The sequence below is a fragment of the Monodon monoceros genome, unplaced genomic scaffold (genome assembly GCF_005190385.1).
Source record: "Monodon monoceros isolate NGI ecotype Baffin Bay Population unplaced genomic scaffold, NGI_Narwhal_1 Super_Scaffold_4, whole genome shotgun sequence".
NCBI lineage: Eukaryota > Metazoa > Chordata > Mammalia > Artiodactyla > Monodontidae > Monodon > Monodon monoceros.
This window is the reverse complement of record NW_021703781.1, coordinates 55,981,938-56,009,699: the sequence shown is the minus strand read 5'-3', so window position 1 is coordinate 56,009,699 and position 27,762 is coordinate 55,981,938. Positions and strand designations below refer to the sequence as shown.

Here is a 27,762-nt window from a genome sequence, read left to right as displayed (position 1 = left end):
GCGGGATATTTGTGTCGGCACGCGGGCTTCTCTCTAGTTGTGGTGCATGGGCTCTCTAGTTGTGGAGTGCGGGCTTAGTAGTTGCCACTCATGGGCTTAGTTGCCCTGCGGCATGTGGGATCTTAGTTCCCTGACCAGGGATCAAACCCCAGTCCTCTGCATTGGAAGGTGGATTCTTAACTACTAGACCACCAGGGAGTCCCAATGACCCTCTTTTTACCTCCATTTCACCCCTTCACCCACAAAGATCCTGGAAAGTAAAGAAGTTTTGATGGTTCTGGTAATTGGCAGTGATGGAGTAGCTCTTTCTGGGTCTTTTGTTTGGGCTTAGAGCCCTGTTACTGAGGTTGCCTTCTTTTTTTTTTTTTTTGCTGTACGCGGGCCTCTCACTGTTGTGGCCTCTCCCGTTGCGGAGCACAGGCTCTGGACGCTCAGGCTCAGGGGCCATGGCTCACGGGCCCAGCCGCTCCGCGGCATGTGGGATCCTCCCGGACCGGGGCACGAACCCGTGTCCCCTGCATCGGCAGGCGGACTCTCAACCACTGCACCACCAGGGTAGCCCTGCCTTCTTTTTTAATAACAAGAATGTGAGTTCTGGGAGACCACAGACCTTTGTTTAGTTCAGTGCTATGTCTCTATTGCCTAGCACAGTGCCTGCCACATAGTAAGTACTAAATAAATATTTTAGAGTGAATAGCTTTGGCAGGAAGAAAAATGATCAGCTTATGGTCATAAGTAGTGTTCACAGTGCAAGGAGAAGCATGAGCTTGACCCTAGTCTCCAGTTAATTTCTTTCTGATTCATAGCCAGTTTGCTATGAACAGTTATAAAACTTTTCTAGATTTTGTGGTAGATGGGTAAAGATGGTGGTGCTTTTAGCTAGTGGATGAGGAGGGGTGGGAAAGGGAATAGGTCTGATTATTCAGAAGCAAAGGGCTGATATGGAAACAAAGGGCATAGGCCTGACTTGGGCCATGGTATTAGTGACCATTACAATAATTGGATGGTTCTCAGGAAGATGGTTAGCTATCCATCAGACTACCAGAATATTTAGGAAAAAAATCTTATGGGGGAATTCTTTTGCCTAGAAGAAAAGCAAGGATTACTCTAGTAGAACCTTGATTTTCATTCATGAATTTTGTGGGGAGAGAAAGTGTGAATGTTCTTTTTGATGATACACATCTTTGTTCTCTATAGAAGCATGGTCTGGATGATTTAGAGAGAAGGGTTTATTTTTTCTTTTCAGATGAGCACCGGCTTCACAGCGGCAAACTCTGTCTGATTATCCTTACGTGTATTGCAGAGGTAGGTCTCACCAGCCTCTGGTATTAGCTAATCTCTTAACAAAGTGCTGTCTCTTTTTGTGCTTCTTCCAAGTTCCTGTCCCCTGACTTTTAGAGTCCTAAGGTTTAGGAGAGAAAATCTTCCCACCTTGTATTATCTCCTCCACTAGAATGTAAGCACCACTAGAATGTAAGCAATAGGAGGTACTTTGTCTTCTTCACCAGTGTATTCTTAGCGTCTGGCACATAGTAGAGGCTCAGTATTTACTGCATGACCTAATAATGAATTGTGATGTGATAACTGCTATAACTAGAATATTCTAGTTCTTTTTTTATTTTATTTTTTTAAGATTCTAGTTCTTCAGAGTTTGAAACTCTGAAGAGAGTTATGCCTCTTCAGAGAAAACAGTCCTGCCCTTTTGAAACTGTTCATGTTGGGTCTTTTGCATTTAGCAAAATGAAAAAAGGAGCTCAGGTTTCTGTGGGGAGAGGTGGAGACAAAAGCCGAAAAGGGGCATTGGAAACTGAGTAAAGTGGGCTGATTGCAGTTTGATGAAGAACAAGAACCCGAGGGGAAAAAAGAAGAGATGCTTGGGCTTTGTAAGGAGACACTTTTGGTTGGATTAATTAGGCCTGAACTCACCCTAGATCTTGGTGGCAACACAGGTATGGCAGAAATTGAGTCAATTTAGAGCTAAATTTGTAGTTTCAGACTCCTCCTTCACTTACTCCTTACTCTGATCTTTTTTCTCCTAAGAAAAACAATTAAGGCGTGGTCCATGTGGAACAGAGATCTCTCTCAGTCTTTCCATTTTTATGTTCTTAGTGAAAAGATGACCTGCTTTTCACCAGGTTAGGGGTAGCTGGTTATAGAAGAGCTGCTTATTAGCAGTGGGCCTGGTGTAATTGCTTTTCAAAAATCTTTCTAAGAAAATCTTTAAAGGAGTTGTTTTTCACAAATGGTAACAGTTCCTAGGAATTGGAGTCTGTAGGCACATCAGATCTTCAGAAGAGATGTTGGGAAAGGGCCAAGGGATGTTTATTACTGATTCATGGTGAGAGGTTTTTGATTTTATATCAGTCTTCAGCAAAGCCAGGGAGAGACGGGGTCTTACCTACTGCCATGTTGCCTGTGTAAGCAGCTTTCTCTTGCTGTGCCAAGCCCGTTCCCGGCGGAGTGCAGACCTTTCTTCTTAATTGTAGATCCTCATGTGGAGCCTGCACATGTATCCTGCAGTCCCTGTGAAAACCTTCAAGCTGTCACAAACAGAGCAGGTTCCTTGGGCAGATGGGAAGGAAGAGAGAATAGGAAAACACATTCCTCTCAGCATTTGCCTCAAGTGCCTGTGCCTTAATTTTTATTGTTTGTAATTTGCTTAGAGATTTTTGGCCAGTTTGAGACACACTGGGAAATTACACCCAAGTGAAATCTCATGGCTTAAGTGGGGCTTGACATAAAGGCTCTAGGCTCATCCCATTACTCTCTAACTGGTCCTTGAAAGGAGTTCTTTAAGTCCTACAAATCCTTGGGCTTTAAGATTATAGATTATAGATAGATTATAAACTGAGTTTCTTAAGTATAGCACTCATTCCATACTTTTAATCTGTTTTTATTTTTATTAGGATCAGTATGCCAATGCATTTTTGCATGACGACAACATGAATTTTCGAGTAAACTTACATAGAATGGTAAGTGTGACTTTTGTTTCTTGTTTTTTCTTAGAGGAATTTTTCTGCCAACACAAAATTGATCCTACTAGAACAAGTGTGGGTGGAAATTTATGCTAAAGGGCTCTTGCTTAACTGCTGTTCAGAAGACCCATACTGGTTGTTGGGATTTTTTGTGTGTGTCATGGAGGTGTTACCTGCTCTAGAGAGGGTGGAAAGATCCATAATCGTATACCCATGGCAGTAATATTAGAATGTATCAGGGGACTTCCCTGGCAGTCCAGTGGTTAAGACTCTGCAGTTCCTCTGCAGGGGGCATGGGTTTGATCCCTGGTCGGGGAACTAAGATCCCACATGCTGCCCAACGTGGCCAAAAACAAACAAACAAAAAAAAAACAAAAAGGGACTTCCCTGGTGGCACAGTGGTTAAGAATCCGCCTGCCAGTGCATGAGATATGGGTTCGATACCTGGTCCGGGAAGATCCCACATGCCACGGAGCAACTAAGCCTGTGCGTCACAACTGCTGAGCTCGTGTGCCACAACTAATGAAGCCTGCGCGCCTAGAGCCCATGCTCCGCAACAAGAGAAGCCACCCCAATGAGAAGCACGCGCACCTCAACGAAGGGTAACCCCTGCTTGCGGCAAGTAGAGGAAGCCCACGCACAGCAGCGAAGACCCAACGCAGCCAAAAATAAATAAATAAAATAAATAAATTTAAAAACAAACAAAAAAACCCCTCAAAAGTATATCTTGACTAGAGATATACTTTTATACAAGTATATACAAGATAGAATGTATCAGTAATGTAGATTTCAACAAGGAGATGGGCCTAAGCCTTTTGCTTTCAAAATGTAGTACAATCTTTGATTGGTTGATGCTAGATCCTGCTTTGATTTATTCATCTGAGAGGTGGGGGAAATAAGAGTACGAAGGATCAGGGAATTTCCTAAAACTTGGAGGTATGTTCAGAAATATCACATTGAAGTTTATATTAAAACTTTCCTTAAAAAAAAAACTTTTTTTTTAAACTGCTACTGTTGCTGCCTTTACACAGTCACATTTTCTTTTTTTAAAAATAAATTTCCTTTTATTTATTTATTGGCTGTGCTGGGTCTTCGTTGCTGCGCACGGGCCTTCTCTAGTTGCGGTGAGCGGGGGCTACTCTGTCGCGGTGCGCGGGCTTCTCACTGTGGTGCCTTCTCTTGTTGTGGAGCACGGGCTCTAGGCGCGCGGGCTTCAGTAGTTGTGGCACACAGGCTCAGTAGTTGTGGCTCACGGGCTCTAGAGCGCAGGCTCAGTAGTTGTGGTGCACGGGCTTAGTAGCTCCGCGGCATGTGGGATCTTCCCGGACCAGGGCTTGAACCCGTGTCCCCTGCATTGGCAGGCAGATCCTTAACCACTGCACCACCAGGGAAGCCCCCAGTAGTGATTTTACTTGCATGAAAAACATGATGGCAAGCCATTGGATGTTAGTTCAGATGTCTACTAGTTTCATTTCTTTTTTATGTGAAGCCTATGAGACACAGGAAGAAGGCAGCAGACAAGAACCTTCCTTGCCGTCCTTTGGTATGTGCAGTACTGGGTGAGTATCATCAAAATTGGCATGTTTCTGGGCCAGCGGTAGGTTTTCATGATTAAGATGAGGGATAGATCCTGGTTGATGTGCGCTTCCTCCTCAGGGAAGAAGTTACTGGTTATGTTTCTTCCCTGGCCTAAGAAACCATGTTTCTTGTTGAGTTTGGTAAAGCAATCCCAAGGAATATAATGCTCAATTAAAGGGTGCTTTTGTTCAAAGAAAAAGATCTTTGTAGGGAGACAAATGTCTAAGTCTAACCTTGATACATGATTTAAATTTGTAAACTGTCTTACACTTGATCAAGATTTCAAATCCTTCCCTCCCTTTCTTGGTCCAAATTGTGTGTCAGCTGGCCAGGAGGCTTAAAGTTCAAGGTTCAGACGTATAAAACTTCCTCTGAGTAAATTAAGCTGAGAGGAGGCTGACAGAGCTGACAGCTAAGGGGCTGTATTGTAGGTAATTTAGTCTGCCCAGAATTCTACATTTTCCTCAGGTAAATGATCTGAACTCTTAATTCCATTTCACCTGGGTATTCAGCCCTACTTCCTAAATCTACTTGATTTTAGAAACAATAATTAAGGCTATATAATATTAAGTCTCTATTGACCCAAAGCTCCTCAGACCATTTCAGTCAATACCTGACAAACTGAGTGTGATAGGAAGATGAGATAGACTGACATAGCTTTAGAGTTTGAGTCTGGTTACACGGACGTGATCCATAGTTTTTTTCTCTGCTTGCCTCATCACTTGGTTCTCAGAATATGATTTCCTTCTGGCATTTTGCATTAGTGTCATGGTATGAAATATCTGTACAATGAAATCTCCCTTGTATCTGAGTTTATTGGCAGGTCAAAGTATCCTTCTGGAAGTAGGAGAGAACTAATTTTCTTTTTACCTTACAAGTGGCGGGTGGTGAAAGTGTTGCAAAAAGTGCCTTATATAAAATAAAGTGCACTGAGAAGGTTTTTTTCCCAGCCCAAAGGCAAGCAATGAATTTCATTCTGATTGATCTAAGTTTTCTCTTTTTCCCATTCAGACCTGATGGTAGAGTTTATTGTAACACACATGATGAAGGAGTTTCCTATGGATCTCTATGTGTAAGTACCGTGGTTCATTTAATGTGTGCAAATCTGTTTTATAGAATGGAGTGATGGGAAGTTTAATAGTCACAAAATTTTTATGTACACTTCAGGAAAAGCACATTTATGTGTGGAGAAGTGTCAGGGAGTGTTTTATGGCCTGTTTTATACATTTTTCCAGAAGGGGGGAAAAGTACAAACTATGTCTCTTCATTATCACTTTTAGGCACACTGCATGAAGAACAGGGCTGATGCGTTGAAGCAGTGATCATAGCTGACTCCTGTACCCAAGGATATGGAATACTAGCAGACCACTTAGTCATCCCTGGGCTTTGGCATCAAAGGAGTCAGCAGTATTTAAAAGATATGGAAAGGCCAGAGGGATAGATCTTTTGGTTCATTCTTAGCCTACATTGTACTAGCCACATAGTCAGAACTCTGCTAGCTAGGCAGATTATGTATATAGTGGCCAGGCTGGGAGATTCCTGCCTCCTGAGGAGATCTGATTGTCTGTCACAATTCTTTACAACCAGTATAACTAGAGATGACTGAAAATCTTCATATTTTAATAAAGTTTAAGCCTTTAGGCTTTCTCTCTTCTTTGGTATTTCAGCATTCTTCTTATCGTCAGTGCCTAACAGCTGTGCCATGTTAGTGTGATCTCAAATATATGTATTATCTTTATTCCTTAAAATGCATCTGAATTCAGTCTGACAACAGAATTAGTACCTCCACTTTTTTGAGTAAGAGAGAAGTTTGGTGCACAGCAAGCTTAGTGTACCTTATTCCAGTGCTAGGCTGGGATCTAGGGAGATATGAAAGATTTTACTCTGACTAGAGTAGATCTCCAGCTTTTTAGACTGTTTGTAGGCTACATATTTTTGGTTTCCTAGATACGAAATAATGATACAAATTTTACTTTTAAGTAAGTAGGTAGGTTGTGGTTTGCATTTTTCCATATCTTTTGGGTGTTTAAAAGTTAGTCTGATCCTTTATTTCAACTCAAAGACCATGAAAAGCTGCTTTTTTTTAAATAACACTTACCAGATGAGTTTTCTGCTTGTTTTAGATAGGATCGCTGAACATCAGTACCTCAGGGATCAGATTTGTTTTGCTACAGATTATATTTTTAGCTTGTTTATGTAATGTTCTAGTTCTAGGATATGCTCTTTATGTTGTAGTATGTTATTGTAGTCTTAGTTTTCTCATTTTCTAGGCAAGGAAACTGAGGCTCTGGAGGTTGGGTTGTTCTGTTAGTAAGCACCATTGCCTGGACTTGAACCCAAAGTTTCTTACAGTAAATCCTAAGCTGTTCCCACCCCTTCTCAGGTGTATTATCTATTGCTATGTAACAAACTACTTCAAAACATAGGGGTTTAAAACAAACATTTACTACCTCATAGTTTTTGTGGCTCAGAAATCCTAGCAGCTTAGCTGGGTAGTTTGGGCATAGGGTTTGGCAGAGGCTGCAGTCAGTGTGTTAGCTTTACTGGGGCTCTACTGGGCTGTACTGGGGCTGGAGAATTGCTTCCAAGCTCACTTACATGGTTGTTGGTAAATCTCAGTTCCTTGCCATGTGGGCCTCTCCATAGGGTTGCTTGACATGGCAGCTGGCTTTCTTCAAAGCAAGTAATCCAAGAGAGAAAGAGAAGAGTGAGAGCCCAGGATGGAAGCCATAATGCCTTTTATAACTTAATTTCAAATGACATGCCATTTCTGTTGGTCATACAGACCAAGCCTAATACAATGTGGGAGGAGACTCCATAAGGTTGTGAATGCCAGGAGGTGGGGACCATTGGGGGCCATCTTGCAGGCCGGCTACCACAGTTACCTACCTAGTTAAGTTGCATCACCAAGATTCAAACTCAAGTCTGTCTGACCCCAGAGGCTGTACTCTTTCTTAACTACTACTATGATAAATGACAAAGGAAAGATTTGTACAGGGTGACTAATGCTCACTGGGGCATCAAAGGGGGCTCTGTTTGACCTGAGTCATGAAGAAACAATAGGAGTTTTCTATGCAGAGGAGTGGGGGAGGGACACCCCAAGCAGGGGACCAGCATGTTCAAAAGCTTGGAGACTTGAAAGTGTGGCATGTTTGGAGAATAGAAAGTAATTCAGGAGGATTAGAGTGTAGGGTACATGGAGGAAGGATAAGAGAGCAGAAAAAATGTTACCTGATTTAAGTGGATGATGGGTGTAACAGTTGAAGATGAGGATGACATGATAAGACTGTGTATTGAGTACTTAGAGTTACGGTATGTCACTGTCCACCCAAACCCTCACATCCCAGCCAGTGAACCTGATCTACACTAAATATTTTAACTCCCTCTCCCCAGTAGTTCCTGCCTTTTTTTGTTTTGCCTTGCTTTCTCAGTTCTTTTTCCACCTGCTTCCTAATTGAATGTCCTGAGGTTAGGGAAGATGGAGAAGATAACAAGCTGACAGAGGCTGGGCAGAAGTTCCTACCCTCAGGCTGAATTCACTTTCTTCATTACTACCCATGGGCATATTTCCATATCTCCCTCCCCCAACTTCCAGCCTTCTTTCCAGTTTTTGACATTTGGAGCATCAAGTCCTTTTTAGGTGAACTTATCTGCTCCGAGCTGGGCATCAGGCCAGCTTGCTGCTCTCATTTCTCATTATGTACTGCTTTTCAGCAACATACAGCGCAATGAGAAATTGAAAGCAAAATGAATTTCTACCATTTCAGATAAGTGTATAATCTTCCTGGTGAAATATGAAGAAATATGGAGCATGGAAAGGCTTAATACTCAAGTCAGAATCTGTGTCAGAAACGAAATAGTCTCATATCTGTGTATGAATGCTGTAGGTAAAGTAATAATGGGGGAAGGTGCTTATACGGAAAAAAAAAGAGAAAAGTCTTGCCTGGAGCGGTAAGAGGTAGGAAAACCCAACAAATGAATTTCTTCTTCTGGATGTCTACACTCTGTTTCTTGCCGCCACTCCCACTGCTGGCCCAGGATTTGGGAGTTAGGGGAAATAGTCTCTGGAGAGAGTAAACTCTCCTTTAAGTTACTCTTACATGGAAAACTTGGACTCTTTCTAATCAGGGATTCTCTGTAGGTAGAGACTTCAGTGGCCCCACAAGAAGATTTCAGGTTAAAATGGAACTGTCTTCTGTTGAAATAGGAAACCACTACATGCATAAAAGAAACACCCTAAGCAGTCAGTTTAGAGTCATTCAGCCAGTATATATATATTTTATATATATATATATTTTTTTAATATATATTTTAAATTATTTATTTATTTATTTGGCTGTGCTGGGTCTTAGTTGCCGCATGTGGGATCTTCGTTGCAGCATGCGGGATCTTTAGTTGCGGCATGTGGGATCTTTTAGTTGCAGCATGCAGGATCTAGTTCCCTGACCAGGGATTGAACCCAGGCCACCTGCATTGGAAGCGTGGAGTCTTGACCACTGGACCACCAGGGAAGTCCCCAGAACTGAATTTTTAATTTAACTTTTAATGTGAATAAAATTTACATTTTATTTAAAATTTAATTTATATTAAAAACAAATTTAAATAGATCTAAAGACTTAAGGTCTTTAATTTTATGTTTTTGCATCCTATGTTTGCAATTTCGAATGGAGTAGTCTAATTTTGGTCTAGTGGTGCATCCTTCCTCTCAGGAAAGATACTCAAGGGAATGGTATCAGTAGTGCCTAATTGAATATTGACCTATATGTGGTTATAGCTCCCTTTTCCTAGTGATAGGGGAAATTAGCACAAGCAGTGTGTGTGGGATGGGGAGGGGGGATTTTTTTTTTAACATCTTTATTGGAGTATAATTGCTTTACAATGATGTATAGTTTCTGCTTTATAACAAAGTGAATCAGCTATACATATACATATATCTCCATATGTCTTCCCTTTTATGTCTCCCTCCCATCCTCCCTATCCCACCCCTCTAGGTGGTCACAAAGCACCGAGCTGATCTCCTTGTGCTATGCGGCTGCTTCCCACTAGCTATCTGTTTTACATTTCGTAGTATGTATATGTCCATGCCACTCTCTCACTTCGTCCCAGCTTACCCTTCCCCCTTCCCAGGTCCTCATGTCCATTCTCTGCGTCTGTGTCTTTATTCCTGTCCTGCCCCTACATTCATCAGAACCAGTTTTTTTTTTTTTTTTTAGATTCCATATATATGTGTTAGCATACGGTATTTGTTTTTCTCTTTCTGACTTACTTCACTCTGTATGACAAACTCTAGGGTCCATCCACCTCACTACAAATAACTCAATTTCGTTTCTTTTTCTGGCTGAGTAATATTCCATTGTATATATGTGCCACATCTTCTTTATCCATTCATCTGTTGATGGACACTTAGGTTGCTTCCATGTCCTGGCTATTGTAAATAGAGCTGCAGTGAACATTGTGGTGCATGACTCTTTTTGAATTATGGTTTTCTCAGGGTATGTGCCCAGTAGTGGGATTGCTGGGTCATATGGTAGTTCTATTTTTAGTGTTTTTTTTTTTTTTGTTTTGTTTTTTTTTGCTGTACACAGGCCTCTCGCTGTTGTGGCCTCTCCCGTTGCGGAGCACAGGCTCCGGACGCGCAGGCTCAGTGGCCATGGCTCATGGGCCCAGCCTCTCCGCGGCATGTGGGATCTTCCCAGACCAGGGCACAAACCCATGTTCCCTGCATCGGCAGGCGGACTCCCAACCACTGCGCCACCAGGGAAGCCCTATTTTTAGTTTTTTAAGGAAACTCCATACTGTTCTCCATAGTGGCTGTATCAATTTACATTCCCACCAACAGTGCAAGAGGGTTCCCTTTTTGGGCAGGGGGGATTTATCTACCAGAAAGCTGCAGGTAGAAGTTCATTTCTTTCCCATGTGTACAGATTCATATCCAGTGTCTTTTGTGGCCTTAGCAAAAGCTGCCTCATTAAAGAAAGGGTATCTGTGGTGAGTTGTACCATATTTTTAGACTTATTCCAGTTTTTCTCTTTTTCTCTTACAGGCGCTGCATTCAGGTAGTACATAAACTACTTTGCTATCAGAAGAAGTGTAGAGTACGCCTGCATTATACCTGGCGGGAGCTCTGGTCAGGTAACTTTCTCTTTTGAATTCATCCTCTTTTCCTATATCTTTTTTTTTTTTTTTTTTTTAACAAATTTATTTATTTATTTGTGGCTGCACTGGGTCTTCGTCATTGCACATAGGCTTTCTCTAGTTGCGGCGAGCGGGCTTCTCATTGCAGTGGCTTCTCTTGTTGCAGATCACAGGCTCTAGGCACGCGGGCTTCCGTAGTTGTGGCACGCGGGCTCAGTAGTTGTGGCTCATGGGCCCTAGAGCACAGGCTCAGTAGTTGTGGCACACGGGCTTAGTTGCTCTGAAGCATGTGGGATCTTCCCAGACCAGGGCTCAAATCCGTGTCCCCTGCATTGGCAGGTGGATTCCTAACCACTGCACCACCAGGGAAGCCCCTTCCTATATCTTTTATGAACCCCTAGGCCTGGGCACAAGCTGAATTTTTTTAAAAAACTTTTTAGTTTGTTTAGGTTGCTTCTATTTTCAACTCTTCTTTTTGTCATTTCAGCCTTGTTCTAATCCAAACCTGGCCATGTCACATACCATTATTTCATACTTTCTGTCTTGTTCCTTCTCCTCCCTGTAATTTTTGTCAGCTGGTAGAAACAAATATTTGAGTTCCATTGATTCTTCCAATGGGGAGTCAGTACAAACTTGGATTCTCCCTTGGTTCCATTTGGTAGCAGCATATGGACTATAGGGAGGCTTCTGTGTGTTTCCTCAGGATGAGTAATCTCAGGAGGAATGTCTTAGGGAGAGGAGGTGGGGAGGGGGTGGAGAGATGGGGGGAATCCTGTTCTTTGTGTTATATCTGGCATTGTTACTGTTTACAGACAGTGTCAGTTTTACCACTCCTCCTGTGCCAGAGACAAAAACAGCAAATTAGTGTTTACTTTTGTCTTTGTATCCATTTGGTAGCTCAGTAAAGTCACTCCACCCCTGTAGGAGGGAAGTGGCTCTTCTCTAAGGGTACAATTAATGCTGGCTTGCCACCCATTTCTTTTGTGCAACTAAATTGGAGGTTTCAGAAAAGCAGAGGAGACATTTTTCCTGAGGCATTTGCTTGCTGATAGGTCCTGTGGCTTTTGTGACCTGATGATACAATAAAGTCTTCTTCAGATGATTATAGTGGTAAATTGTTGCCCCACCCTTGGGAGAGCTTCTCTGTATTCTGAGCAGACAAGGGTGTGTTAGTGTCAGAGGCTTTATGAGAAATGGGTCAGTAACCCCACACCCTCCCATGGAATTCATCTCACTTGTTGTGACACATGGTTTCCTCCCAACCCAATTTGGCTTTCTAAATTTAGTCCTTCATAATGGAAAGTAGAGATCTTTAATTAATGGATTAGCAAGTTTTTTGCAGTTACTGCCTATGGTGGTGAAGGGGGAGTAGGAGAATAACAGTAAGTGGCAATAGTGGCATTTTGATATTTTAGGAGAAGAGTATGATTATGTGAGAGTTTGAAATTGAGGGAATGTCAGAAGAGCTAAAGAGAGATCAAAAGAGATTGAAATGACTAAAGTTAGTAGAATTTCTTAGGTCAGAACAGTGCTTTTTAATATTAAGGACTATTTGGTTGCCTATGGATAGTTGTATGATTATTAGGTTCTAAAAATTTAGGATTAAAGAGAAAACACAAAAATGATGCAAATCTCTGGATATTGGTATAATTGTAGGACTTATAGCAAGTACAAATGGTTTATATCTATAACTGGGGTGAAGTTATACATTGTACTAAAGAGTTGGTGGTAGTTATTATTTCTGCCTGCCTTTGATCCTCTTCTGGTTTTATTTTCTATTTAATTCTATTTTCTTTTCTTTCTACGCTAGCCACCCTGTCTGTGGCCCCTGGGATCTCTCTGGCTTTTCATCTATCCTCTTCATCTGTTGTCCTCTTCCTCATTGTCCTGTCGTTGCCTTTTCCATTGCATTCTCCCATTCACTCTGGTCTGTCTCCCTGGGGCCCAGGGCTTCCCATTATTCTACTACCTCTACCTTGCATTCTGTCCTTTGTGCTATTGTTGTCATACATTTTACTTTTACATATGTTATGAACCCCAAAATACATTTCTGTCATTTTTATTTAAAGAGGCAATTATCTTTTAAAGAGATAAAAAAGTGTCTTTTATATTTATCTTTTCTGGATCTTAGCATTCACTAACCTAGCTAGAAAACTATGAGGCAAGAGACCATTCTTTATCCTATGTTGGTCAGTTGACTTTATTTCTTTGAGTACTTTATGTCGTATCCAGCTTTATGTATAATTATTTGCTATCTTGGGACTTCCCTGGCAGTCCAGTGGTTATGACTTTGCCTTCCAATGAAGGGGGTGCGGGTTCGATCCCCGGTCGGGGAGCTAAGATCCCACATGCCTCCGAGCCAAAAAACCAAAACATAAAAAAAAAAACCCCTAAAACATTAAAAAAAAAACCAGAAGCAACATTGTAACAAATTCAGTAAAGACTTAAAAAAAAATTATTTGCCACCTCAAGACTGACTGACTGGCATTCTAAGGCCCTTGATACTTTGAGAAGAGGTGTATATGAGTGTCGTTGATGAGAGTTGGATGGCTGCTTTTTCCTAAGGCATAGGCATTTGTACTAGAGTTCTTTGCCAAGTGAGGTTAGCTCCTTTTCATACGTAGACTGGGTGAGCCCTCCTGGAACCTGGCTCCCTGTGTTCATACATGGAGTATATACAGTGAGATGCAGAGCAGCAGGTGTTAAGGAAAGCTGCAAAATACTAGACTACATCTGATGCATCAGAGCCTATAGTAATGTATAATATTGCAGTCAGTGAATATAAATGTGGCTGTGGAGGACCCACCCACTCCTTGGCTGGTACTGCCCCTCATATGTTGGCTTGCCCGTGTTTTCACTCTTTCTTTGCCTTCTAGACTTATGGATTTGAGGGAGGTGTGTGAAACTCATCATGGCAAATATGCTTATACGTACAGATGCTTGCCCATACATGTGCTGCAAGCATTAGTTGAATTATACTTATAAATAAAACTGGTAGGGCATGTGTTGTTAGGTCAGACACACGGGAGACCTAGGGTGTCTAGGAAGCAGTGGACTGGGGTGCAGATGCCTTTTGTTATTTGGAATGGGAGCGTTTAGTCTCACTGCACTTTGAGTGGTGATGTTTATTCTTATACTGTTTGACTACAGTAGCTCTTTGTTATTGGGGAGGTAGCCAGAGGTCCCGCTCCAAATTCCCATATGGAATTCTCAGGCTTGGTTTTATGGATGAGGAGGAGCCAGCTGTACTAGTTGGGGGTTTAATCCTGCCTGATATGTTGGTTTTATAGATATAATCTGTGACCTACTCCCTGCTGCCACTGTCTATTTATATGATGCCTGTCACCATGGTATCTGAGTACGTGCAGAAATATATTTAGACTAACCTCAACTTGAATATAGAAAGGAAGAAGTCTTGCCTTTCTCATTGCCCTATTTTCAGCAGTTACTATTTTCCACCAAGTTATGGAAAGTTCAAAAGCTCTTCTCTGACCTCTAGGCTACCCAGATCTCCTATTTTGAGTAAAAGGTTAGGTCTTAAAACTCTCCTCTGATAAGACAGGAGAGTTGAGTCAGATAACTGAGTTTTAGGGTAAGATGAAATAGTTCTTTACCTTGGAGAATATAATGAAAGATATGATCTTTGCATCTGGAAAAATGTCCATTTGCACATACGTATTTTGCATATACAGAGAGTTCATGGACCTTCTTCTGAAGCCCATCCATGTTCCCATGTTAAGAATCCTGTCTTAATTTTAGGTTCCATGGCCTCCCAATTCTGTTTTCACAGAACATCTTAGTACTTGGTTAAATAGTTTTTCTTTATTTACTGACTGTGCTGCATTCCTCCTGGGAACTTTAGCTTAGTATTTTCTCTCAACTTCTGGAGGCTAAAGACCTTGTTAGTCACTATGTTTTGTTTCCTACACAGGAAACAAACACACTATGTGTGTTTCCTATACATTCCTACAGAACTTTGGGCTTCTATTTGAGCATATCACATTGTTTTGCTATGTTTGCATATGTCTGTACAATGATTTGCTTAAATATCTATCTTTCCTCTTAAAAAAAATTCCTGGAGGGCAGGGCCTGTGTTTTAATCATTGTTTTATTCCTAGCACACTACTTGGCTTGTAATAGGGGCTCAGAAGACATTTGAATGGATAAATGAATGGATGCATGGGTATGTAGAATTTCCATTAATGATGAATCAGCATTCTCTTAAAGCAGCACAATGTTGTGTTTGGACCTCAAAAAAAAATTAGAATATTTATTGTCATGTATCTTTTTCTTTCTTTTTAACATCTTTATTGGAGTATAATTGCTTTACAATGTTATGTCAGTTTCTGCTGTATAACGAAGTGAATCAGCTCTATGTATACATATATCCCCATATCTCTTCCCTCTCCCTCCCTCCCACCCTCCCTATCCCACCCCTCTAGGTGGTCACAAAGCACAGAGCTGATCTCCCTGTGCTATGCAGCTGCTTCCCACTAGCTATCTATTTTACATTTGGTAGTGTGTATATGTCAGTGCTACTCTCTCACTTCTTCCCACCTTTTTATTTGAGTTGTTGTTGTAAAAGGGAGCAGTGATAATTTCTTTCCTTTGTCTCTTTCTTCCTTACCTACAGATAGATGGATTGCTTTTAACCAAGTGAAAATGGAAACTTAGATGGTTTCTAAGCCATTAACCAAGTAATGAGCAGAATGTTTAGAGGCAAGCATGTAGTTGTTAGAGAGGGAAATACTTGAACAGAACTTCATGGAGTCAGCTTATTTTACTTCCACTGCAGGCAGAAGAGGCATTGGGGAGGCAGCCTGCATTTAAATAGTGTAGCTTTCCACAGTCTGAAAACATGGGTTGATTTAAAGGCAGGTTTATATTGGCGTTTTATATTTGACATTTATCTATGGATCACAGTCCTTACCCTTTCCCTCTGCTGCATCCCTGGGTGATAAGTCATTATTTTTATCGCCATTTGTTGGAGAATGTATAGAAGGGTAAGTGACTTGCTAAGGATAATGGAACAAGACACTAAACAGAGTCATGGTTAGAACTTAGAGTTTCTGACTCCTAAGCTCAGAAGCAGATCACTAGGCAACATTTGCCTCCCTGCAGAAAGAGGGGCCCCCAAAGCCCCCAAAACAATCTGTTCAGCTTCACTGTGCTAAATAGCATCCAAAGCATTCACAGCTTTGTGAAAAAGAGAGAAACTGTACATGGCCTGACCTTTCTGATACTTACTGGGAAAAATAGAAAACCCAGAGGGTGTCACAACTTTCTGGATCCAGCTGGCACTCTCATCACTGACAGAAGCCTATGACTTCATGGTTAGGTACACCTTGAGACTGGGACTTGAGAGCCTTTCACTGGGAGCTTGTTATACTGTAGTTGTTGTTATACAGGATTGAAAATTATCAAGAGAAAGACTGACCTGAGCTGTAGATTTCTTTGGCAGTTCTTGTATAGGTATAGCTTTGACAGATTGCCAACCCCTCCTGATTTGGAGAGACTATCCTTTGAGTTTTTAATTGTCTGCTTCTTTTAGTTTAGTTACTTTTTTAAACATTTTATTTTGATATAATTATAGACTCACATGAAGTTGCAAAAATAGTACAGAGAGTTCTTGTAACCTTCACCCAGCTTCCTCCAATGGTGATATCTTATATAACTCTATAATATTGTTTCTTTTAGTTTTGAAGAGGGTATCCAGGTGGGAAAGAACATAGCAGTAAACAGAGTATATGGGAAGAGGAATTTTGGCAGCTGTTATTGCTATTTTGTTCTTAAAATTGCTTTTTAAATTGTTCTTCCTATTTCCCCCCAATTTTCTCTGATTTAGGGGAATATGTTACAAGATGTATTCTAGGCTTGGTGTGCCTAATTAAGACTGCTCTAGCTTCCATGTGCAAAAACATGGAGGCTTCTTTCTTCTGTGGATAATCAGTTCCTCTCAAAATTAGAATGTTCTAATATAGGGTCATTAGAAGGTATTTCTCTCTTTTCATAATTTTGTTATGAAAGATTCTGTATAGCAGTGTACAAAGTCCCAGGATTGAAAAAGAATGCCAGGAAACCATTTTTTCCTTCAAATCATCACATTTGGCTAAATCCAAAATTTATACTATTTTGAATCTTTCTCTTAGAAACTTGGCAAAAGCAAAAGATAAGAATTTCCAACAAGTTTAGCTTGTTAGAGGGAGAAAAAGATTCCCACCTAAAAGCCCCTTAAAAGAGTGAGAAATCTCTGTTCTTTTCTCTGCACATGAAGGCACTTCCTATCCAGAGAAATGTCACCTCTCATAGGCCCATTAGCATCTTGTCAACTAAAAGAGGCAGAGGAAAGAATAGTTGTACTTTTGTTGCTCTGTCTGTACTGGTTGTATAGGAAAGTATCATTTGGTTTCATAAGGTATCGTCCCCTGGATCTCAAGTGAGCAGGACAAGTCTGTTAGTGGTTTTCCCTAAAACCACTTTCTTGGTTTAACCAAGAAAGTAAAGTTCTTGGTTCTACATCAGATGGCTCCACTGAGACATGGTCTCTTTGACTACTAGATTTCTTCAAGGGTGATTTTTGACTACCTTTCAATTGGGCAATGTTGGAAAAAATAAGCAGGTGGTATAGGGCCCTAGAAGAAGCCAGTAGCTTCTGAGCATGCTTAGTTAGAGGCAGCTGCACAGAAATGAGGTGTATGGGATCTTGCATTTCTGAGTCTAAGTTCCATATGGGAACTTTCACATAAAAACTCATTTTCATGGTAAAGAGGGTGGGTGGTAACTCTGAGGATTGCAGTGTCCCCAAGTAAAGGGGGAATTGGAGATAGTTGAGAATTTTATTTTCTCTTTTAGCAGATACACTTTAACAGCAAGGAAAATGGTAAGACAGAACCTAACTTCCATTTAAAGAAAGGATTTGTTTTTTTTTCCAGTTCATCTAGAGGGGTGTGGAGCCTTTAGACAGTGCAGTTTGTTGACGTACTGACTTATTATTGTGCTAAAATACACAAAACATAAAATTTACCATCTTAACCATTTTTAAGTGTATGTTCAATGGTATTAAATACATTCACACTGTAATGCAGCCATCACCACCATCGTTCCCCATAAATCTTTTCATCTTGTAAAACTGAAACTATTCTGTCTTTATGATTTTGACTACTCTAAGTACTCCATGTAAGTGGAATCATACAGTATTTGTCTTTTTGTGACTGGCTTATTTTACTTATAATGTCCTCAAGGTTCAAGAAATCAGATTCTCCCCCTTCCTGCAGATTTAGCTATTTTTTTGTTATTATAATTATTTTTTGCTGCACTGCGCGGCTTGTGGGATCTTAGTTTCCTGACCAGGGATTGAACCCAAGCCCTTGGCAGTGAAAGCGCGGAATCCTAACCACTGGACCACCAGCGAATTCCCTGTTGTTTTTGTTTTCGATTGTAGGCTGTCTCTGTGCTGAGGATCAGCCTGAGGTGTAAACTTAATGTTTTCTTAGGTCTCTTCTGAGCCTTTTCTTGGGCATGTGCAGTCACTCTCTAATTTTCCCTGAATATGCAGTTGTTTCTGAATGTCCTAGTTTTTTTTACTTCTGAATGCCTTCTTGGTTAATGTTTATATTATCCTAGTATTTACCTTTTTTTTTTAAATTGAAGTATAGTTGATTTACAATGTTGTGTTAGTTTCTGCCGTACAGCAAAGTGATTCAGTTATACATATGTATATCCATTATGGTTTATCACAGGATATCGAATATAGTTCCCTGTGCTATACAGTAGGACCTTGTTGTTTATCCATTCTATATATCATAGTTTGCATCTGCTAACCCCAAACTCCCAATCTGTCCCTCCCTTACTCCCTCCGCCCCCACCTTGGCAACCACAAATCTGTTCTCTAGGTCTGTGAGTCTGTTTCTGTTTCTTAGATAGGTTCATTTGTGTCGAATATTCTAGTTTTTAATGTCTGGCTCCTGAAAGGGGAAAAGCAAAAAACGAAGGTGGGGAAAAAAGGGGCACTAGCCCGTTAAATCTGGAAGTCACTTAACAGGAGGGGGAAGGGCTTGCAACAATGAGGGGAGGTGCAACAAAAATGGCTGGCCACCTCTTTGTCTGCACCTCTGTGATCAGAAGCAGCAATCAGTGATCATAGCACAGATCCCCAGTATTTGGAAGACAGGGCCCTTTTTGCCCACCCTAGCTCCTGCAAGCTGTGTGCAAGCTGCTTCAGAAACAGGTGCACAGCTGCTTACCACAGGCCTGGGATTGGGTGATAGGTAGCTGCTAATGTACTAAGAGTTGAAATTGACCAAAATGAACCAAATTTACCATCCAAGTTTTCCTCTGGAAGTTGCAAACCTTCATCAGAGGCCAGAGTTCTAAAATAGTTACATCAGACAGATTCTGCCAGTGCAGTTATTGCCTAGGTGGGAAGAGAGATTCCTGGTGTTTCATGCTTTGCCACCTTCCCAGAATCCTCCCACTGGATATACTAACTTTTGTGCTCTGTTCACCTGGAGAGGCTCATAGCATACAGCCAAAGCCATTTCATTTTCTTGTTTGATTCATTGGTCTCAGTTTCAGTGAGGTGCTTGGGTTTGCAGCCAGACAGTTGCCTGTATTCTGAGAAGCCACCTAGTGTATTTTTAAATTATTCTGCTGGTAAGTGTTGGTTTCTGAGTCTTTCCTGTGCCACTTGGCTGACCGGCAATGAGCCTGCTGATTGCTGGCAATGTCCCTGAGTAATTGGTGATTTTGTCCAGAGATGCTAGAATTGGCTAGAGTTTATAGTGCCTCTGGGGTTTTGGAGGCATTGACTTGTTACACTAGTGCTATTTCTAGCCTGTCATTTGAGTTCTTCTACCTCTCTCCTAAGCAAGTGAGGAGCTAAATATTTCTCTTCTGTCAGTCACTGTGAAATTATCCATATCCCCTAATGATCGGGTTTTGACCTGGGATCTGTGGCATCTCATCCTAGCTCCATGCCAGGCCACAAAATAGGGCCTAGATGAGTCCTGTCTTTGCTTTCTATCTCTTTCTCTTCATAGCATGTAAAAGCTGTTCAAACAGACAGCTCTCTCTGACCCGATTCTTTGGAGACATTTATTTGTGCTTTGCTGGAGGCTCTGTGTCTCCTTCCTGTTTTTAATCTTATTTAAATGTCATTCACTTGGTTTTGTAATTAAACCTCCCCTCTGCTTCTCTGAGACAGGCGCTGAGCTACCACTTAATTGTATCTTCCTGTGGTTGGCTTGTTCCTCTCTGCACCTGGTTTACTTCAATGTCTGGGACAGGTTTTAGTTCTGGAGAAGTTCCCATATCCATTATTCATTCCACTCTCCTACATTGCAACATGGTTTGCTGCTTACTACTTGCTACCTTCTTCTCCTCCCCTTGAATTCAAAGCAGGATAGAAAAAAGTCTGGGAAAGTCCTCATTGTGTAGGGTACATTAATGCTAGGAACAGTTCTGTGAACAAGGTTCCTTGTGGAGTGAGAGGGCCCAGTGTAAGACAGCAGGATTCTCAGGTGGGTGGTACTGAGCTCTTCTCATTTGAGAAACAGATTGGCTGCTTTTGCCTCTGGGAATTCACTTGGGCCTCAGGGAACCATCAAGGTACTCATTCCTGGCGCAACTTCCCAGAACCTGCACACTCTGCTTTATTCCACTTGAGTCTGCATACAGAAAAGTCAGAACGTCTGTACACTGCTGCCATATTTGATGCACAAGACTCTCCAAGGAAAGAAACTAGCGCCAGAGCTAAGTAGGAGCCTGACACTTGCCTCTAGTACAGAGTCAAAAGAGGCAGCTGGGGACTTCCCTGGTGGCACAGCGGTTGAGAATCTGCCTGCCAATGCAGGGGACACGGGTTTGAGCCCAGGTCCAGGAAGATCCCACACGCCGCAGAGCAACTAAGCCCATGCACCACAACTATTGAGCCTGTGCCCTAGAGCCCGTGAGCCACAACTGCTGAGCCTGCGTGCCACAACTTCTGAGGACTGTGCGCCTAGAGCCCAAGCTCTGCAACAAGAGAAGCCACTGCAATGAGAAGCCCGCGCACTGCAACGAAGAGTAGCGGTTGAGAGGGGGTACCCTGCTCGCCGCAAGTCGAGAAAGCCTGCGTGCAGCAACTAAGACCCAACAATGAAGACCCAATGCAGCCATAAATAAATAAATAAATAAGAAAAAAAAAAGAGGCAGCAGTTGCTGCCAATTTGTAGTTCCTGAAAGCAAACCCAGAAACTAATTTTCAAAGTGCCTGGTGGAAAAGACTTTCCAATGAAGAAACAAGTGTGTATGGAGCACCCACTTCCCTACAACTTAAACTTATTGAATGTGTAATGTAATACTTCAAATGTTTCACTGACACAACTTCTCTGTTTTTCACTCAGTGCAGGTTAAGAGTATTTGGAGCCAGGTCTCTGGATCCTCATTTAGTAGAAATAGAAAAGATTAGGAGGCAAACCCAGGATCCCTAAGGATTTCCTAGAATATTTTTAGTATAGTTGACCCTTAAACAAGTTGAAGGTTTGGGGTGCTAACACCGCCCACTACTCCCTCCAACCCTGTCAAAAATCCACCTATAACTTTACAGTCTGCCCTCCCTCTCCACGGTCTCACATCTGTGGATTCACCAACCACGGATCATGAAGTACCATAGTACACATTTATTTTTAAAAATCCAAATATAAGTGGACCCATGCAGTTCAAACCCATGTTGTTCAAGAGTCAACTGTACTTCGGTACATTGTTAGCTTTGATTATAAACTGATTATTATTCTGAGGACTGCCATAGTATTGTCTTGAAGGCTGTCCAGTGTTCATTTTCAATTTGCATTCCTGCTCAAGATCTATGGCTCTCTGTTGATTGAGTATATTTGGATCCTTTTCTTTTCCCCATCAAAAAGGAAACACCTTTGTATACTCACCTATACTCAGTATTGTGTACCATGATGTAGATTTCAGCTCATCAGTTACACTGAGGTTACAGAAAGTTGGGATGGAGTGTTTGCAGGGCTCATGCTAGTGTCTGTGGAAAGAAAAACATTGGCCTCTTGTTAGTTAATTGGTAAAACATACATAAAATTTACCATTTTAAGTGTACAGTTCATTGGCATTAAGTACATTCACATTGCTGTGCAACCATCTCTACCTTCCACCTCCACAATTTTTAAAATTTTCTTAAACTGAAACTGTATCCATTAAACAATAAGTCTGCCTTCCCCCCTCTCCACACCCCTGGCAACCACCAATCTACTTCCTGTCTCTATGAATTTGATTTCTCTAGGCTCTGCATATAAATCGAATTATACAGTATTTATCCTTTTGTGACTGACATTTTTCCCTTAGCATAATGTCTTCATGTTTCATCCATGTAGTAGCATGTGTCAGAATTTCCTTTTTCAGGCTGAATAATATTCGAATTATGTATATACCACATTTTGTTTATCTATTCATGTGTCAATGGATTCTTGTATTGCTTCCACCTTTTGGCCATTGTGAATAATGCTGTGATGAATACTGATGCACGAATACTTGAGTCCTTGCTTTCAACCTCTTGTTTTTGAGAGTGTGCAGGTTAAAGTGTCTTAGGTCAGTGGAGTGAAATCCTGAGACACTTACAAGAGAGATGGACTTGAACTTACATGATTTTTCTTTTGGTCACTTGGATGTGTGAGGGGCTGATTAAGTGGAGTTCTGACTAAAGTTATGGTTTTGGGTGGCAAATATAGGTATTGGCCCTAGATAGCTTGCTCCCGCACACTCTACAAATGTTTGTTTTTAAAGATTTATTATTTATTTACTTATTATTTATGGCTGCGTCAGGTCTTAGTTGTGGCACGTCAGATCTTCGTTGAGGCATGCGGGATCTTTTCGTTGCAATGCGTGGGCTTTTCTCTAGTTGTGGCGTGCGGGTTTTTCCTTCTCTAGCTGTGGCGCGAGGGCTCCAGGGCGAGTGGGCTCTGTAGTTGTGGTGCGCCAGCTCAGTAGTTGTGGCGTGCGGGCTTAGTTGCCCCTGCGGCATGTGGGATCGTAGTTCCCTGATCAGGGATTGAACCCGAGTCCCCTGCATTGTAAGGTGGATTCCTTACCACTGCACCACCAGGGAAGTCCCAACAAGAGTTTTTTTTAACTGAAGTTTAGGAGGAACCAGTACAGTTTCATAGACCTCAGCAGGGGGAGTTCATGGACCTCCTTCTTGGTATGTAGCCCTTAATGTAATTTAACTTCAACTAGTATGTGGCTTTGGGTAACTTATTTAATCTTTCTGAATTTCAGTTTGGTTATCTGTTAATTGGGACCACTAATACCTACTTCATTGGATAATTAATAGGATTCAGTGAGAGTGATGTACTTTAAGTGCTTTACATGATGCCTAGCATCTAGCAGACACCTAATAAATGTTACCTCCCTTGCCATTTATGACTTTTGTGTTTCTCCCTTTGAGAAGAGATGAGAATACAGTTTGGGGGAGGTGATTTCTGTAGTTAAGTGTCTCTTTTTAAGGTGTCAGGTGGAGCACAGTAGAAAAGAGGAAAGTTTGAGATACAGTTGTCTCTCCATATCTGCATCCACAGATTCAACCAACCATGGATTAAAAATATTTGAAAAGAAAATTCCAGAAAGTTCCAAAAAGCAAAACTTGAATTTGCTGCATGCTGGCAACTATTTACATAGCATTTACATTATATTAGGTATTATAAGTAATCTATAGAGATGATTTAAATTATACAGGAAGATGTGTGTAGGTTACACGGCAAATACTACATCATTTTATTTATTCATTTTTTTTTTGCGATACGCGGGCCTCTCACTGTTGTGGCCTCTCCCGTTGCGGAGCACAGGCTCCAGACGCGCAGGCTCAGCGGCCATGGCTTACGGGCCCAGCTGCTCCGTGGCATGTGGGATCCTCCTGGACCGGGACACGAACCCGTGTCCCCTGCATCGGCAGGCAGACTCTCAACCACTGCACCACCAGGGAAGCCTATATCATTTTATATAAAGGACTTGAGCATCTATGGAGTTTGGTGTCTGTGGAGGGTCCTGGAAACAATCTCCATGCCCCATCCCCCTATCCCCGCTCCCCATCCCCCCATCCCCGCTGTGGATACCGAGGGACCGCTGTACTTTGTGTGAGCTTCTGACACAGTTATTGACTTGTAATTGTTGTCATTCAGCAGAAAGATGTGATGCATTTCTCTGTATGATATATCTATCTGGCATTGGTGTTTTGGGACAGCCTACTCCTGGGGCTGTGAAGGACGGGGGCCAATGAGAATTGTCTGTTAAGACCTGGAAGGTCTCAACCACCAAGCTTGTCATCTGAAAAGATTCTGCAGTAAGCTGTGCCATTCTGTTTTTTTTTTTTTTAATTAATTAATTAATTAATTTTTGGCTGCATTGGGTCTTTGTTGCTGCGTGTGGGCTTTCTCTAGTTGTGGCGAACAGGAACTACTCTTTGTTGCAGTGCATAGGCTGCTCATTGCGGTGGCTTCTCTTGTTACTGAGCACGGGCTCTAGGCACGTGGGCTTCAGTAGTTGTGGTGCACGGGCTCAGTAGTTGTGGCTCGAGGGCTCTAGAGTGCAGGCTCAGTAGTTGTGGCGCACGGGCTTAGTTGCTCCGTGGCATGTGGGATCTTCCCGGACCAGGGCTCGAATCCGTGTCCCCTGCATTGGCAGGCAGATTCTTAACCACTGCGCCACCAGGGAAGTCCCTGTGCCATTCTGTTTTGTGGATGAGTAGCCATTGCTCACCTAATGGGCAAAACTGTTTACACAGTAATGGGTTTCTATAGCATAGGCCCTTTTTCTTTGGAAATCTCTCAGACTAAGGATCATGTCTTTGGTGAGGAAGAGCTTGTGTTAGTCCCTTCTCCCCTGCTTCCTTTTAAAACTATTATTTAAAAATTAGAAACATGGTAAACCAAAGGGTTAAATTAAAAAGAAAAAAAAAGTATATCCTGCCCCTCTTATCTTCACAATGACTACAACATGTATTGTACTTGATACCAAACTCTTATAGACATATGACTAATTAACAATACTGTTTATACAACCAACCCCTTATCTTTTGTAGTTACCTTAACTCTTCCCTCTATGTACTGTTACTTCTGTGACAGTTTGGTTGGTTATGTGCCCAGATGGCACCAAGTGGACAAGTGGATCAAGGGCAGTTTTCTAAAAATGTGTGTGTGTGGAGAGTGGTGAGCCAGGAGTCAGCCAACATGAGCTCTGTGCTACTTGTGTGTTGGCACCGAGTACCAGATCTCTGCTGTCCTTGAACCTGCCCCTGGCCCAAGGCTATTCTCTGGCCTGCAGTTAAACCCTGTTCATAGCACTATACCATAATAGCTTATGAATAAGCCTGGATATTAATTGTTTATACTCATGCCTTTTGTTTGTTTGTTTCAGTTCTGATTTTGCATAAAGAAGGGAGATCTTGGCTCCATTTGAAGTCCAGACCTGATCATATTCCATCTTCAGTACATAATTTTGAAGGAGGCAACCCTGAGTGAGGGAAATAGGACAGTTTTAGTTGACATTTATTATTATTATTTTTTAAAGATACTAAGAGGAAGCAGAAACAGAAAGGGAGATAGAGGTGTGTGAAAGGTGAGATTTAAAGGAGGGAGGTAAGAGCTGATGTAGAGGGCCTGCTGAGGCAGTTTATGCTGAGAAAAGCTACTGGGTGTGTTTTAGTGTTGAGAGTGAGTAGAGGAAAGGTAATAATGAGGCGTTAAACATCTTTACTCTAATAAGTAGTTGAAGACCAAGAAAAGGAGGGGATCAAATACATGAAAATAACCTTGGAGCAGCCAGTAGGTGGAGAAAGTTATATAAACCAGTCTAGAGAAGCGTTGGTAACAGTATAGTCAGGAAGTCTAAGCACACCATTTATACGTAAGCTTCCTTCCCTTTAACATTTGACTGCATCTAGCACCTTTATTTGTTTAATCTTATGTTAATGGAATGGTAGAAAGAACACTAACCAGGAGACCAGGTTCTAGTCCCTGCCTAGTCACTAACTAGTTGGCGTGGTGGTGGGGGGTTGTTTTCGAATCCAAAAAATGAGGGAGTTGGATTAAATGACCTCTAAGGTCCTTTCTAGCTCTAAAAGTCTAAAATCAGCTATGTCAAAGCCTCACAGACTTTGAACTCCCTTCACGTCAGGTCAGAGGATAGACAATGTGTGTGTAGTGATGTGTATAGAACACTAAACAGTTGATAGAATGAGTGCAAAGTCAGATGTTGAAGGAAAAAAGCATTATTTTATGAGACATTTGGGACATTCCTTTTTGAAGAGGAATCGTGGTCCCTGATGTCAGAGGCTTGTGGGAGCCAATTTTAAGGTTGCTTTATTCATTTTAGCTGCTTGTTAAATTCCCTCTAGAGAATAACTTCCAGGTAAGAAAACCCTGGCTTTTTTAAGAGGGTAGGGGGTCTGACCTGAATTGTCAGGGGCAGAATGCAGGTTTCCCCTGACACTGACTCTCAGAGTATTGAAGTGCTGGACTCTCCTTCTCAATACTGTTTGGCTCTGCTGACATCTGTGGCAATTGGGACACAGGCCACCTCTTGGCCTGTGCCAGAATTGCTCTTCCTCCCCTCATATTTATCACGTTGTCATCCCTGACTCTGAATCCCAGAGATCAAGACTAGCTGTAGTCTAGCAGAGGAGCAATAAATCATTGCTCTCACTTCCTTTTCTCCAGGTTTTCTACCCCTTAATTACCACATAACCACTTCTGAGGCTGCATCTTTGTGCTGTGTGTGCCTGGGACAAAAGCCCTCCTTGATTGGATATGTGCAAAAGCAGCTTTGTCTCTATCTAGCCATTATGTTTTGCAGAGTGCCACGTGTGTTACCCATCCTTTTCTCTTGTCTCTGGTGAGTTTAAGGAGTCTTATTGTCAGGTGATTTATCCATTAATAGGGCTTTTCTAAGCTCTGGGGTTAGGGGGTGGACTGGGCAGCCCCTACTCATTAAGGAGAGAGGTTTGGGCTGGGTGAGTGCTTGTTTTTTTTTCCCCCCTGCTGCCGTGCTGCCCGGCTTGCAGGATCTTAGTTCCCCGACCCGAGAGTGAACCCAGGCCATGGCAGTGAAAGCGCTGAGTCCTAACCACTGGACCACCAGGGAATTCCCTTGGGTTAGTCATTTTTATGTGGATTTTAGCCAGTCCCCTTCATTTTCTGGGCTCCTAGTAGGAGCTAAGCAGGTTGTGTGATCCAGAATGGGCTCCCGTGGAGCTTTTTTGGGGTCCAGTCCAATAGATCACTTGTTAACAGACGACATCAAAAGGGCCAGCTGCCTATCATTTGCCTTTCCATTATGAAACCTCAGAGAACTTGAGTCAGGGTGAAGAGTTCATAGATGAGGATACCTATCTCCTTCATCCCTAGCAAGCCTTCTTTTTTTTTTTTGGTATTTGAAGGGAAGGTCCAGGCTTTAGAAACAGAATATAGACAAGCTATTGTACTTTTGCCTGCTGCTTCTTTACTGTACTTGTGCTTTTAGAGGATTGAGAGTGAGGGGTGTTGTGTGGCAGGCAGCAAGTGTCTGGAGAGACTTACTTCTACTCATCATTCCCTGCTGTTTCAAATCAAAGCTCACATCTCTTTTCTAAGAGTAGTAAACTTCACACAAAGCTCAGACAGCATGGGAGAATGGACTTCTTTGCTGGCAAAGAAGCAGATATGGTCTTAGAAAAGGAGAGGTCACGCCTTTTTTTGTGTGTCTGTGGAAGTAGGAAGGGTTGAGGGGGAGAAGACAAAAGGAACATCAGATACTTGCAGCTGCTGAACCCCTTCTTTATAGTTCCCCATCAAACAGGGGAAATAGGTACAGGGGCAGTAGTCATGATGGGCAGAGAAGCAGAATTTATTTTATAGTCTTAGTTGAGAGAGTATAAGGCAACTGGTAAATTATTTTATGCTTAATATTTATTTGCAAAACTGTCTTTAAAGCTGCACTGTTAACCTAGGGACTTGGCAGTCAGTCTCATGACTGAGATTGCTTGGGTTTTAGCACTGTCTCCCCTCATTAAAGATTACAAGGCAAAAAGGGGACCTTTTCAGTAAACGTT

The 27,762-nt window shown here is 41.9% G+C and overlaps 1 protein-coding gene across 5 annotated transcripts in view; it reads left to right on the top strand.

Annotated features, from left to right (window-relative positions):
• ARMH3 (armadillo like helical domain containing 3) overlaps positions 1–27,762 on the top strand; it is a 171,737-nt gene that overhangs the window by 50,281 nt on the left and 93,694 nt on the right. For all 5 annotated transcript variants that reach the window (XM_029245134.1, XM_029245135.1, XM_029245131.1 and 2 more), the window contains 5 exons: positions 1,247–1,305; positions 2,907–2,972; positions 4,465–4,534; positions 5,565–5,625; positions 10,597–10,685. In XM_029245134.1, coding sequence (XP_029100967.1) covers positions 1,247–1,305; positions 2,907–2,972; positions 4,465–4,534; positions 5,565–5,625; positions 10,597–10,685 — 345 coding nt within the window. The remainder of the gene's footprint in view (positions 1–1,246; positions 1,306–2,906; positions 2,973–4,464; positions 4,535–5,564; positions 5,626–10,596; positions 10,686–27,762) is intronic.